Source organism: Trypanosoma grayi (genome assembly GCF_000691245.1).
Source record: "Trypanosoma grayi strain ANR4 Tgr_350_V1, whole genome shotgun sequence".
Classification (NCBI taxonomy): Eukaryota; Euglenozoa; class Kinetoplastea; order Trypanosomatida; family Trypanosomatidae; genus Trypanosoma; species Trypanosoma grayi.
Window position 1 is genome coordinate 3,336 of NW_008825969.1, and position 13,607 is coordinate 16,942.

The 13,607-nt window shown below is 55.5% G+C and overlaps 6 protein-coding genes across 6 annotated transcripts; all 6 read right to left on the reverse strand.

Moving 5' to 3' along the window:
• Positions 1 to 475: 475 nt before the first annotated feature.
• On the reverse strand, positions 476 to 2,128 carry DQ04_03501010 (putative chaperonin alpha subunit; the record flags this gene model as incomplete). Its single annotated transcript, XM_009312873.1, has 1 exon — positions 476 to 2,128. One exon carries the CDS (start codon positions 2,126 to 2,128, stop codon positions 476 to 478), a length of 1,653 nt encoding a protein of 550 aa, XP_009311148.1.
• A 376-nt stretch (positions 2,129 to 2,504) lies between these two features.
• DQ04_03501020 (hypothetical protein) lies at positions 2,505 to 3,470 on the reverse strand (the record flags this gene model as incomplete). The annotated part of the gene is made up of 1 exon (XM_009312874.1): positions 2,505 to 3,470. One exon carries the CDS (start codon positions 3,468 to 3,470, stop codon positions 2,505 to 2,507), a length of 966 nt encoding a protein of 321 aa, XP_009311149.1.
• A 579-nt stretch (positions 3,471 to 4,049) lies between these two features.
• DQ04_03501030 (glucosamine-6-phosphate isomerase) lies at positions 4,050 to 4,889 on the reverse strand (the record flags this gene model as incomplete). Its single annotated transcript, XM_009312875.1, has 1 exon — positions 4,050 to 4,889. One exon carries the CDS (start codon positions 4,887 to 4,889, stop codon positions 4,050 to 4,052), a length of 840 nt encoding a protein of 279 aa, XP_009311150.1.
• Positions 4,890 to 5,991: 1,102 nt separating this feature from the next.
• DQ04_03501040 (mitogen-activated protein kinase) lies at positions 5,992 to 8,034 on the reverse strand (the record flags this gene model as incomplete). Its single annotated transcript, XM_009312876.1, has 1 exon — positions 5,992 to 8,034. The coding sequence occupies one exon, from the start codon at positions 8,032 to 8,034 to the stop codon at positions 5,992 to 5,994; it is 2,043 nt and encodes a 680-aa protein (XP_009311151.1).
• A 595-nt stretch (positions 8,035 to 8,629) lies between these two features.
• Positions 8,630 to 11,092, reverse strand: DQ04_03501050 (hypothetical protein; the record flags this gene model as incomplete). Its single annotated transcript, XM_009312877.1, has 1 exon — positions 8,630 to 11,092. The coding sequence occupies one exon, from the start codon at positions 11,090 to 11,092 to the stop codon at positions 8,630 to 8,632; it is 2,463 nt and encodes an 820-aa protein (XP_009311152.1).
• A 571-nt stretch (positions 11,093 to 11,663) lies between these two features.
• On the reverse strand, positions 11,664 to 12,935 carry DQ04_03501060 (putative dynein light intermediate chain; the record flags this gene model as incomplete). The annotated part of the gene is made up of 1 exon (XM_009312878.1): positions 11,664 to 12,935. The coding sequence occupies one exon, from the start codon at positions 12,933 to 12,935 to the stop codon at positions 11,664 to 11,666; it is 1,272 nt and encodes a 423-aa protein (XP_009311153.1).
• Between the last annotated feature and the right edge of the window lie 672 nt (positions 12,936 to 13,607).

Consider the following 13,607-nt stretch of genomic DNA (forward strand, 5'->3'; position numbering starts at 1 on the left):
CACACACACACACACACACATGGAAAGGTGCGTGCACACTATTCCTTCCGTTTGTCTTAAATGGTGGTAGAAGAAAGACGGAATATGACAAGTCTCTCCTTCATTCTGAACACTTTGTCTCACCAAAGCAAGGATACATGTCACCTCTTCACCTCACACTCCACTCATCTCGTTCTTTTTTTTTTTCCGTACCTTCTCGCTTTTTTTTTAAATATTTCTTCTCATTTTTTTTTCTTTTTCTTCTTCCTCTCTTCTTTCAATCTCTCTATTTTTTTTTTGGGGGTTTCGGTTTTCTTCTTGTATTCGTTGTGTTCCGCAGGTTGCGCATTCTACGTCCTGCGGCATTAAGGTTACTCCATCACGCTCACGCGTCCCTTACACACACACACACACACAGTCACACAAACTCCATTCGCCTCTCCCTCGCTCACTTGCTCGTCCGTCCTACAGCTCTCCTCACTGAAACTTCGCACGTCTAATTGCGGCCCTCCTCCTCCTCGGGGTTGAGGCGCACGCAGTCGTCGATGCGGAGAATTGTGATGGCAGCCTCCGTGGCAAACTGCAGCGACTTCACCTTACTCGGCTGCGGCTCCAGCACCCCAGCCTCCATGTTATTGCGCAGTGTCCCCTCAATGAGGTCGAGGCCGCAGAAACGTGCAGTGCTGGCACCCTTCCCTGCCGCCTGCTGCTGTTGCTGCTCGCTGTGCTCAACACGCAGGCGCGCCACCAGATCGGTCGCGTCCATCGCAGCGTTGAGCAGCAAAGTCTTTGGAATGACGAGCAGCGACTCGGCAAAAGCGCCAATCGCGAGCTGTTCGCGGGAGCCGAGTGTGTGGGCAAAGTTCTCGAGATACACAGAGAGCGCCACCTCCACCGCGCCGCCACCGGCAACGACGTAGTTGGCCTCTAGCGTGCGTGCAACAGCCCACAGGGCGTCGTTGAGTGCGCGCTCCATCTCCTCGAGCACCAGGTAGTTGGCGCCGCGGCACATAATGCTGGCGCACACCGCGTTGCTGGTGCCAGAGATGATGATCGCGTCATCCTCGCCGAAACGCTCCTCGTACACGTGCTCCGCCTTGCCGAGCCACTTGGGGTCAAACACCTCCTCCCCCTCAAGGTCAGAGAGCGAGTGCACCACCTGCGCCCCCGTCACCTTGGCGATGCGGCGCATGTCGTCCTTCTTCACGCGGCGCACGCCGAGGACGCCCTCGTCGACCATGTACTTCATCATGCTGTCCTCGATGCCCCACGAGGTGAGGATCACGTTGGCACCAGCCGCGATCATCTTCTTGATGCGCTCCATCGTGATGTCGAGCTCGCGCTGGCGGATCGCCTCCGCCTTGGTCGGGTCGTTGATGGTGATGTTGATGCCTAGCTTCATCTTCACCGCACGCAGGTCAAAGTCAATGAGGGCGATGCGAGCGTTCTGCACCGACGTCGGCATCCCCTGCGCGGCACGCGAGAGGCCGAGCGCGAATCCCTGCATCAGCTTCGATTCTCGGGAGCTCTTGCCGTGCTGCAGGAGAATGCTCACCGCCTTGCGTGGGTACACAACATCGCCCAAGTCGTTCACAGTCTTGACCGACAGGATCGCATCCACCACAATTTTGGCGAAGTGTTCAGAGTCAGTGTTGAGGATCTTGCTGCTCATCGACGTGCGGGCCACATTGAGGAGGACTTCCTTGCCCAGCGAGTCCACCGACATGCTGAGGCTGTCCTTCAGGTACCGCACGGCCTCACGCAGCGCAAGCTTGTAGCCGGCAATGATGCTCGTGGCGTGGATGCCATGCACGATGAGGTCCTGTGCCCGCTTCAGCAGCTCAGAGGCGAGGATAACGACAGACGTCGTGCCGTCGCCGATCTCCTTGTCCTGCAACTGCGCGAGGTCAACGAGGAGGCGGGCGGCGGGGTGCTCGACGTCTAGGCTCTTCAGGATAGTTGCGCCGTCGTTGGTGACGCAGACATCGCCAATGTCGTCGACCAGCATCTTGTCGAGACCGATGGGGCCGAGCGATGACTTGACAATGTTAGCCACAGCAACTGCGGCTGTCACGTTCTCGCGCCGTACCGCCAGGCCGTTTGTGCGGGTGCCGTTGATGCCTAGCGCCGCCTTTTGCTTCGTCTGCATCTCTTATGAGGCTTGATGAATGAACTCTTGTGGCGCGGAGGTGAACGGCGCAAAGAAACGAGCAAGAAAACAAACAAAAAAAGAAACAAGAAGAAAGCGAGGCACATGTGAACGACAGACAAAAACGAAAGAAAGGAGAAGTGCGACGGAAGGCACTCACACACACACACACACAGTCACACAGAGACACACCTACACGCAGACAAAGATACCAAGCCCCATGGGTGGGCGAGTGACTAACTGAGAGAGGGGGAGATGAAAAGAAAACAGAGACATCAGAGGCAATACGCCAACAGTCTCCCCAAATACTGCAATTCGCACACGTACAATCCACCCTATTCAAGCATTCGCCCACAGCCGCAACGAAATCATGCAGTCACGTTACACCCTCCATCATCAATCGGTTCGCACGCCTTGAAAGGAATGCGAATAGAATGCCGGCGACCACCAGCACCATTGAAAAACAGCTAATCACCAAGAACCCACTCAAGTTCTTGAGCACAGTCGAGTACACAACATCGGTGCAGACTACCGGCGTCATGGGCGGGTACGGCGGCGGGCACTTCGGGCAGACACGGCTCACCCACTGCGGCGGGTCACTTGCGTTGTAGCACTCCCCAGGCAGACAGCACCCGTCTCGGAAACCAGAGCAATTAAAGCGTTCCTGCAAAGAGCAAATATCGTACTTATTGCCCGTATAAGTGTCATTGACGCCACGCTCCCATGCGTCAAAAAAGCTACTCGGGTCCATCACGGATACGCGGGCGTCCTTGTCGTACACAGCCGCCGCAATGATGAGCACGAGAAGAGCGATAAAGAGCATCACCAAAAAGCCAACATACACCAGAAGGAACATCATTTGCCGCTGGCGTATCCACATGAACCCAAAAATAGTAAAAAGCCAGAGAATGATGCCAAAGACAAGGGCTGCCAGCGTGATTTGGCCGCAGGGCGCACAAAGTCGCACTGCCGCATTTCCGCGTGCGACGATGCCGGACATAATCAGGAGCATTGACGCCACAATAAAGGTGAAGTTGATGAATATGAGAGCGTACCCAAATAACGCCTGGAGCATCTCTTTAGAGTAGCGCGAAGAAGTGTCTGCATTCAGAACGTTGCATGCCTCATCATCATCGTTGCGGCGGAGTCGACCCAAATTCGTTGAGCTCCACTGGCGGTGCTCTATCTTGGATGATGTGACTGACGCAACTTCGGTATTATCCTTTGTTGTGACAAGGAGTGAAGCTTCGCGTGGGAAGTGCTGCTGTTGCTGCTGCTGAGGATTAGCGAGGATGCCGTCGACGAAGGCATCTGTGCGTCCTCCACTCCCCTCCCCCTGCATACTCCGTCCCTATGACCTCTTCTTGCTTGCGGGACACAGGAATCGCAATAAGAAGCAATAGCAAGAACTGTGATGGCAACAGCCGTCAGACCAGGCGCAGGCCCAGCTGGGTTGTAAACAAATCTCTCGCTGGATGTGTGATGTAAAATAAAGCTTCGTTATGTGTGGGTGTGGGTGTGTGTTGAGGGGAGGATTTTCATCCGCCCTCGTTGCAGTTCACACCGCCTGTCATTGTGTCGTTGGGTGTGGATTTTGATGGAGTGATGTCCTTTTGTTGTTGTTTTTTTTTTCCTTTTGTCTTTACCCCCGACCCGTTATCCTTTCTTTTCGCACATTATGCAGGGGGGGGGGGCATGCCTTCCCCATTTCTTTTCTTTTCTGCTTGGTGTCAACTCCCGCCACATCCCCTCCCCCCCATGCCAGACCCCTCTTCCGCCCCTCTGAGTTCTATTTTTTTTCCTGCGGTCTCTCTTTGCGCCACTTCATCTCCGATTGCGCTCGCGCGCACAAACACACAAACAGATATATATACATATATGTATATGTATACATATCACCTACGTACCTGTCGCCGCCCCCCTACATCTTCGCCATTGTCGCCTTGGCGTGCTCCTGTCGCTTGCGGAGATCGTCCTCGCGCTTAAGCAGCCCCCTGAAGTACTTGACTGTCTTTACCTTGAGCTCCAGCGTCGCATCCTCGTCAAGGCAAAGGACGGCGTACGGGTGCAGCTGCAGCGCGGTGACGGGGTGGGCGTGCGTGATGCTGCCCTCGACGCAATGCGCCACAGCCACAGCCTTGTTTGCGCCCGTTGCGATCACCACAACGTTACGTGCCTGCATCACCGTCTTGATGCCGACAGTGAGCGCCATCGTTGGAACCTTGCGCATGTCGTTGTCGAAGAAGCGCGCGTTGGAGGCAATAGTCTCCTCATTGAGGGACTTCACACGTGTGACGCTATCGAGGCTGCTGCCAGGTTCGTTGAATGCCAAGTGGCCGTCGGTGCCGACGCCGGCAAGGAAGAGGTGGATGCCGCCCAGCAGCCGGATCTTGTCCTCGTAGCGGCGGCACTCCTCGAGGAGATCGGGGACGGTGCCGTCCAGCAGGTTACGGTTCTCCTCCGGAATGTCCACAAAGTCGAAGAAGTTTGTCTTCATGAAGTAGTAGTAGCTCTGCGGGTGTTCACGGGGAAGTCCAACGTACTCGTCCATGTTAAACGTCACCACGTTGCGAAAGCTGACGCGGCCCTCGCGGTACGCCTGGATGAGGCGCTGGTACGTCTTCAGCGGCGAGCCGCCGGTGGGGAGGCCCAGCACAAACGGCCGCTCCTTCGACGGCCCGAAGTTTTTGATCTGCGTAATGATGTACTTGGCAACGTAGTCCGCCACGGCATCGTCGTTCGGTGAGATGACTATGCGCATGATGTATGTGTGTGTCTGTGTGTTTCTCCCTTGTTTGTGGCGGCTCCTGAAGGAACTGATAAACCAAAAATAATGGACCTTGCTGACGGGTGCTTGTATTCTCTCTGAAAGCGCTTCCACCGGCGGGCAACAGGAGCAGCCGAGGAAACAACAAGGCAACACACAAAAAAAAAAAGAAGAGAGCACGAAGGAGACAGAGACAGAGACAGAGAGGAGACAGCGGCAGAGGCACGATGAGGCAAACGACTGTGGATGGGGCGACTGCGAGACATGACGGACAAGTGTGTGCTTGTGTGCAGACGCAGCAGACGTGTAGTAATGGAGCCAACGTCAGGGTGACGCAAAGAAGTAAGAGAAAAAGAAAAAAAAACGAAAAAGCACACATTCCAGTTCCGCCCGCCTGCCGCTTCCTTCCTCCCCTCCTTCCTTTCCTTTTTGTCTGTCTGTTTGTTCCGGCGTTCAGGAGCACCACCTGTTGCACAAGCAGACGAGTGTGGTCTCCGGGGAGGGGGGTTGGGGGGCAAAAAAAAAAAAAGAAAGAAAAACATGCACGCACCGTAGGGGGAGCCGCAAGCGACGTGGCAGGGGGGGAGGGAGAGAGGCGAAGTGCCACGGGCAAGCCGATGAAGCAAAGAGCTCTTCGCGTGACACCCCGCCCACCAGATACACAGAATAGCGCCCGCCCGCGCATACACGCACACACACAGGGTCACACAAAACATGCCAAGACGAAGAAAAAAAGAAAAAGAAAACAAGTAAAAACATCAACATCAACACCAACACCAACACGCGCGCAGCGACAAACATCATCGATACATCATCGGGCAGCCGGCTCTAGCTCTCCTCTGCTTTTGTTTTGTTTCAGTTGCATAATCCCCCGCACCACTTCACTTCGTCCCTGGAATGGCAGCCACTGACTAGTAAGGAGTATGGGCGAAACCCTCGCTCGTACTTAGACTTCAGCACCATATAAGGTGCAATCTGTATAGCGGTTTGCCTCTTCAAGACTCACTCCGCTATATCACATCTTCCACCTTTCTAAATTGAACGTTCAGTACGAACATCTGTTTTTTTTGTCGAACATGCAGCAGCCTGTCTCACCTTATCTCTTGGATGGAACATCGTGGAGGGAGCATTTGTGTCCAGTCACACTATGATATGAACCCGTGTTGCCTGATGCCCCCGGGGAACTTTCCGTCATGCCTCCTGGCACCGGTGTACGTCTTGACTGCTTCTTTTTCTGCTTGACCACATTGTTGTTATTGCTGTTGGCAGCACCGTTTCCAACGCCGGCGTTCGTCGTCGTTTTGTTGGATGTAGTAGTGCTTGTATTTGGCACAGTATTCGTGTGAGTGTTATGCATTACTTTTGGAACAGTGGTGGTGCCATCCCGTACAACCGAAGGTGCGTTGAGAACAACAATGCCAGTCGTCGTAAATGGCGCAGGTGCAGGCGAGCTGCAACCACTCGGTAACGTAGGAAACATGGAGTAGTTAAGCTTAAGTGATCTCTTCAATGATTCCGACTTCCATCCTCCCATCTGATCATTTTTGCTGCTACCCACACTTTGCCTCTTTCGATTACTTCGTCCATGCGTTGATGTGCTTGGGGAGACACCTGACGCCTTCGGACCTCGCGGATTGGTGGGAGAGGAAGGATTTACTGTGCCCATTGTGTGGTTACCAGTAACCTTCATCGACTGCAGCGGAGACACATATACATCGTGGATACCTTTGTTTTCTGTCTTTGCCGCACCTTTCATGCTGTTGCGCAGCGGCGTCGGCACGCCCTGATGCAAATGCAACTGGGACTGCGACTGGGACTGCGACTGCGGCTGGCGGCTACCAATGCTTGGAAGTTCACCATTGCTGTTAGGGCCACCACTCATATTCGAGCCCAAGTAGTGGCTCCAGAGAGCACCCAATTGTTGGAAGGGTGAGCCACTACTACAAGCACCACCAGCATCAGAAACAATGACATTGCCACCGGCCAAACCAGTACCAGCGCCCTTTACCGAAGCATCCTTAATTGCCATAGACATGCTCTCATCGGCAGACTCTAAACCTCCCTGAGGCGGTGGTAGTGGTGGTGGTGGTGGCAGTGGCCCTAGAAGCGGCAGCACAAGGTCAGCGCCCTCTTCCTGCTCCGTCACACCCATATGTAACTTATGCTGCAGAGATGTGGGGGTGAGGGTGGTGGAGGTGGAAGGATCCACTGTGGCTGATTGATACTGCTGAAAGAGTCCGCGCAGTTCGGCCTCATACTCTGCACGGAAGTTGTTCTCCGTAAAATATGGCATGCTCATCAGCGCCGCGCACGACGGCCGCTCAGCGGGCTCTGTGCGCAGACATGACGTCAAAAAATCCAACCAATTCTTCGGGCATTTGTGAAAGCGCTGGCGCAGCGCTTGCTCAACTGGAACCGAAGGAAACATAACACGGCGGTACAACGAGTTATGTTCGAAAATATTCACCATGCGATCCGGCACAGGACCACAGGTACGCAGTATAAGGGAAAGTTGATCTAAATCGGAGTCTCCCGGAAAAAGTGGCTGCCCGTCTGAAAGTTCAGAGAAGATACAGCCAATGGCCCATATATCGACAGCCTTGCCGTAGGCCACGTCGCCAACTAGCAACTCTGGTGCTCGATACCAGCGTGTGGCAACGTAGTCTGTGTATTTTCCTCTAGAAGTGAGCTGCCGTGCAAAACCAAAGTCACACAGCTTCAGCAAACCATTCTTTGACACTAGAACGTTTTCTGGTTTCACATCACGGTGGATAATATTGTGCGCGTGGCAGTAATCCACCCCGTTGAGAAGCTGGTATGTGTAGCGGCGCACCTCATCCGCGGAGAGACCGTGGCGTTTCTCCTCAATCAGCTGCAGAATAGTGTGCTCCACGTACTCAAAGACCAGGTAGAGTTTGCCGTCGCGGCGGAACACATCGAGCAATGAGATGACGTTGGGGTGGCGAAGCTGCTTCAACACGCGCACCTCTCGGAGGGACGTCTTGCGCACGTGGTCGTCGTCCTCCGCCTGTTTGTACTTCTTGATCGCCACGAGCCGGCCGGTGGCGCGGTGGCGCGCCTTGACGACTACGCCGTACGTCCCCTCGCCGAGCACGCCTAAGGTCTCGTAGCCCTCCATGCGCAATGCCGCTCAATTCACCGCCCCGATTACCTCGCCGAAGGGAGAAAACAAAAAAAGAAGAACTTTCACCGTCCACGCAGAAGCGCTGGCGATGTGTTTTGCCCTTGTTAGTTTTGTTTGTTTGTTTTGTGTATCTTGTCCGTTCTTTCTTTGTTTGTTCCTTTGTTTGTTTTTGTCGTCTGTGTGCTTTTCTTTTCGTTGTTATGGTTTCTTGCTGTGCTGTCTCTTCTGACCCGTCCTCGTTGTTGTTGTTTCCTCTCCCCCGCTCCTCCTGTTCCCTTGTTCCTACGCTGGTATCGCCCCACCCCAGCAGAAGGGAGACCCACACACCAACACACAGCCACTCGCGATGTCGTACTCGAAGCCAGCTGGGGGGCGGCGAGGCGGCGCAACCGCACACACACACACACACACACACACTAACCCTACACCTGCGGCAAAAGCAACAACAGCAGCAGCAGCACGAGACATGAAAGATAACGTGAGTGAGAAGAAGAAAAGGGGAAAAAAATGGACAGCAAGAGGAAATGTACAGAGAGTCCGCATCGCATTCACATAAATACAATAATAGGGATTGCGGCGTAACGAATAATCAAGATGATGCACGACGCACAGAACTGGCTTCCCACATGTCTACAACCTCGCTTGTGGTCGCCTCACTCGTCAAGATCAAATGCAGAAGCCTTACAGAACTGCGGAGTGCACTCGTTGTCGTCGCAATCGGCTCAACGAAACTCAGACCAAGTGATTTCGCCGCTTCTTGCCTGAAACATACCTCCTCTTCGTCAGATCCGCTACCGCTGCTGCTGCTGCTGCTGCTGCTATCCGTGTCGCTGCAGCAAAAGTAACGTCGCGCACCATCACTACCCATAGCCGCCTCGCACAGAGGCGGCTTTCTGAAGGGATGGTAGTACGTGGGGTCCTCTCGAATGCAGACGTGTAGCGGTGGGCCGCGTGTGGGGTTGAGTGAGCGCAGCGGCAGCGAATCGTCCCGGCACACCTCGAAGCCCTCGAGACGCAGCCATGCGTGTTTCAGTGGGCGGTGATGAGCAGTGACATGGGCGGCAAGGCGGCGCGGCACCTCCAACAGTGCCTCCGACAATACCCGCAGCACCGCTGCCACGACCGGCACGTCAACTCTACTGCCACCAGCAACAACAGAAGCTACAGCTGGATCATCCCCGCTTCGCGTTGTACGCGTTAATGCCTCGGCACTGCGGCGCATCTGCCGCGCCAAGGCAATCGGAAAGGCACCACCAGCCCGCACAAAACCCATTCCGCGCTCGGGGGTCGCGTCCCCACATGGCGATGCGTCTACAGCCGCTAGGACACTCGCCACACACTTCAGAATCAATGTCGTGTATACGCGAAGCTGAGTAGCAGTCGGGCTCACCAAAAGGATTGAGCCGGCTCCTTCCAAGCCACGGGCACAGCTCCTAAAAGCCCCGCTAGGCTTGTTCTGGTCAAGTTCCAACAGCAGCAGCTGCCCAATACCGCCCGTCCCCGCTGTCGCGATGCTGGAAGGAGTAGCCGGTGGGAAAACTGTGTATAACGGGCCGTGCAAGAGACGACGAAACGGCATAAGAGCGTCTTCGGTGCGCTCCGGCAGCACAAGCTTTCCACGTCGCAGTTCCGCCGCGGTGGGACACATTGGCGTCTCACCGTCATTTTCTTCATCCCCCAGGTTCTCATGGTGCCAGTACTGCAGGCGGCGCAGCAGCGCATCAAAGACCGTCGCATCCACCTCATCCACCATAAAAACGGGACTATTTTTTTTAGTGGCATCACTGCTGCTGGGGGTGGTGCTTTTGGTGTTGTCGGCCCTGTACCTCTGCCCGTACGTCTTGATAACAGGAGGTGCGTGCGACGGGGTGACGATGACAGCCACATCATGCGCCCACGCCCACTCATAGAGCAGCCGTGCCGCCTCCAACTGCGCCTCCTCCTGCTCTGGTGCCGTCCACGGGCGCTGCACATTCCTCATGCACCACCCGTCGCAGGTGCCGCCGCCGCCGCCTCCTACCGCGTCGTGTCGCCCCTTGGAGTGCTCAAAGTCTAGCAAGCCGCCTCTGTTGTCGATGCGCAGCAGCAACACCCAACCGCGTCGTTCTGTAGCATGGCCGCCGTCCAGCACGAGGAGTGGCGTCGCCGTGCCCTGGTGAGCAGACAGCCTCTCCGACGCAGTGGGCAATGCAATAGTGCCGCACGGCAGTGCGCGCGACGACAGAACTGAGCAACCCACACACGGCACAATGCACAATGCCGGGTCCGTCAGCAGACTTCGCGCGCGCGCTGCAACAGAGCGCGTAGGGGCCCATCTCTTTGGATACTCGGAGCCCCACAAAAAACGCACAAGTATTTGCCGAAGGGTAGCCAACACGTCACCCTCGACTTCCGTGCTCATGACAACGTGAATGCACCCCTCCAGCACCCGCCGTGTCACCGTCGAACCAACGCAATAAGAGCAAGGACGCACCTCTCGCAAGCAGACGCGCGTCATTCTCCCAATCACGTCGTCCTCCGCCTCTTCTACCCCACCAAAGTCCATCTCAACGGGGACACTGCGCAGCCCACCGGGTGTCGTCAGTTCGCGCAGCACCCGCACGAGCCGCAGCCGGTTGCGGGGCGATGACCAGGTGCCAGTGATGGGATAGCACGCCTCAGGAGACAGCAGGTGACGCAGCAACGCCGCGCCCGTGACGAGCAGCCGGCCATGGCCGTCAAACATTTGGTTACGTCTTCTTCCATAAGCATCACTTTCTGCTGTTGCTGCTGCTACTGGCGCCCCGTTGAAGAAAGCATGCCACAGCACCCGCCATGCAGCGAGTTCGGGAGTGTTCTGCAGCACGTCTGCTGCCCGTTGCCGCCACAGCTGCAGCTCACCTTGGACATTCACAGTCGCGGCGAGCAGCCCGTACGGGCCGAGATGAAGCCGCTCGGAACACTCCTGCAGCGCCTGCGCTAGAGACCGCAGCGAGTGAGCTGGGGATGTGAAGAACACCACCCGCCGCGACAATGGCAGCGGCGAGCTGCACCCCTCAACGTCCTTTGACATCCTGTAACGCGCGCCGCGTTGTCTGGAAGCTACTCATTCCCTTTTTCCGCTACGTTACAACCCCCACACAGAGCAGCTGAGGGAAAAGGAAAAGAAAAACAGTAGGATCACCGCACACAACACTCGTCCACCCAGGCGCCCGCACAAAGACAGACGCATTGCAAAGAGTGGGAGTAAGGTGGTGAGGTGAAAGGCCCCGTCTCTGCCACTCCACCATTGAAGGTCATTGCAGAGTAATTGCACACAGCCAACAGTCCGATGATAAATGAACCAAACAAACATACAATTCCGCTCGTCGGATCATCCTAACGCCGATACATGTGTGCACCTCTCTGTCCTTTGCCTTTTTTTCGTTTGCTGCCAATACTCGACTCTATTCCCACTTGGAAGTGGGCCAAACACATCCCCACAGACGCATATGTAAACACAAGAAGAAAAGGCATCTACATCGTCACATTTAGTTGAGCTACTGAAGCGACAGCAAAGAAGCAAGAAAAATCCAGAAAGAAGCACCTCCTTTCACATCCTTTCATTGTTGTTCTTCTTGTTTAAAAGTCGATGTAGGCGTGTGTCAGGCTTTCTCCTTCTTTTCCCTTGCTTTACCCTTTTCCTCCTTGCCAACCTTCTCTCCTTTAAGGGCACCCTTTCTGTGCTGCTCAAGCTCCTCGTCCTTCTGCTTTCGCATGGCGTCGATCGTGGGCTCCCCGAAGCCGCCGTCACCGGTGTCGTACAGTTTCTTGAGGAATGAGTCGTTTTGCATCCGGCCCTCCGACCTTTTCGGGGGGAACATGGCGTCAAAGGGCGCCTTCCAGCGGTCGAGCTCAACGTCGCCGGTGGAGCGAAAGTCACCCATGTCGTGCACCATTGGATCGCCAATGTCAGCAAATGTGTCGGCATCCGGAACGACGAGAACGGCGCCGCGTTCGGGATCCAACTCTATATGTCTCGAGTCTAATGGTGCGAGGAAGATGATGTGGCTCATCAAGGACCGCAACTTCGTTGTGTCATTTTCGCTGGTGAAAACCAAATACGCACCGTACATGTGCACAATGTAGCGCATGCAGCGGACCATCGCCTTCAGTTGTGTCATATCCCCTGCGAAGGCGTCTAATTTGTTGCAGACGACGATGGTGGGCACGCCAGAGAGACGGAGCCGGCCGAGGTCCGGGTGCGTCTCCCCAATTGTGCGCTTGGCCCGGGCCTGGAGCTTGTCAGGCGTTGCCGAACCCTTGGCACGCATCTTTTGTGTAATCTCCATCACGCGACGATCGATGCGCTTCAGCCAGTACGCCGTCGTCTCCCACATGGTGGATGGGTCGCCGCAGTCGACCACAATTGTCAACATCATGGTGTGTACGTTCTCGGGGGTAATGACCACGTCGCAGAGTTGTGAGAGCTCCATGCCCTGCGCCAGCTCCCAGAAGTGCGCCACCTGCGAGATGTGGCGGTCATTGCGCCGGGCGAAGGTGTAATCGAGTGCGGTTGTAGGTTTTACCTTGAGGGTCGTTTTACCAGGGGCATTGCTGGAGGTGTTGATCGCAGCGAAGAGGCGCTGCAGCACGGTTGTCTTCCCACCACCCGGAGATCCGACGACCAACATGTGTACCTCTGTCTGTGTAACGTGGTTCTCCTTCGTGTTGAGTGCAATATTCTGCCACAAGTCCTTCGTGGGGTCGATGACGACCGGTGGCATTGCCGGGCCCTCGTCGGTGGGCGATGCGTCACCGTCCTCACGCACCGCATCGGGCGGCTGTGCGGTGTTAGGCGTGGTGGTGCTGGCCCCCGCCTCCTCCGCATGGCTGTTGGTGGCCTTCGGAGCAGAGCCGTTCTGCTGATTGTCCATCACCCCCACCGCTACGCTACACGCCGCTGTTGTTGTTCGCCTCCACTCTAACTGTTTATATATAGATATAAACGACAGATATATATTTATCTATCTCTGTGTGCGTGTGTATTCAACTACGCTTCGCACCGGTAGAATCCGTGACGCTTGCACACACCACACCGCCACGTTAAAAGGCTTTACTCCAGTAAATAAAAAAAAGAGAGAAGCGGCAGAAGAAAGGAGGAGGAAAAGAAAGGAGGAGGAAAAGAAAGAAGTACGGAGGATAGCCTTCCACTAGCACACGGTAATGTTCAATAAAAACGTCGCCCCCACGTGTTCCACATGGAGTTCTGCGGCGGCTGCCAGAAAGACAGATTCATTGAACGAAACACACAGCGGGAAAAATAAAAACGCAGAGGGAGTAAGTATGATGCAAGGGGGGCCATGGGGTCATGGGGCCACGTGGTTTCGCCGTTTTCCTTTTTGTAACGATTCCGTTGGTCTTAGAGAATACATGGTGAAACAAAAGAAATCACAGACACCACAGCCCCTTTCACCTTTGTCTTGCCTCGGATGAGAGCAAGGCGGGGGTGGCGGAGCAGCAGCCTGCATGCTGGCGCGAGTTGCGAGTCCATATTCACCCGCCCGCACCCTCTTCGCTCCGACCCCCCCCCCCCCCCCCCCCCCCAC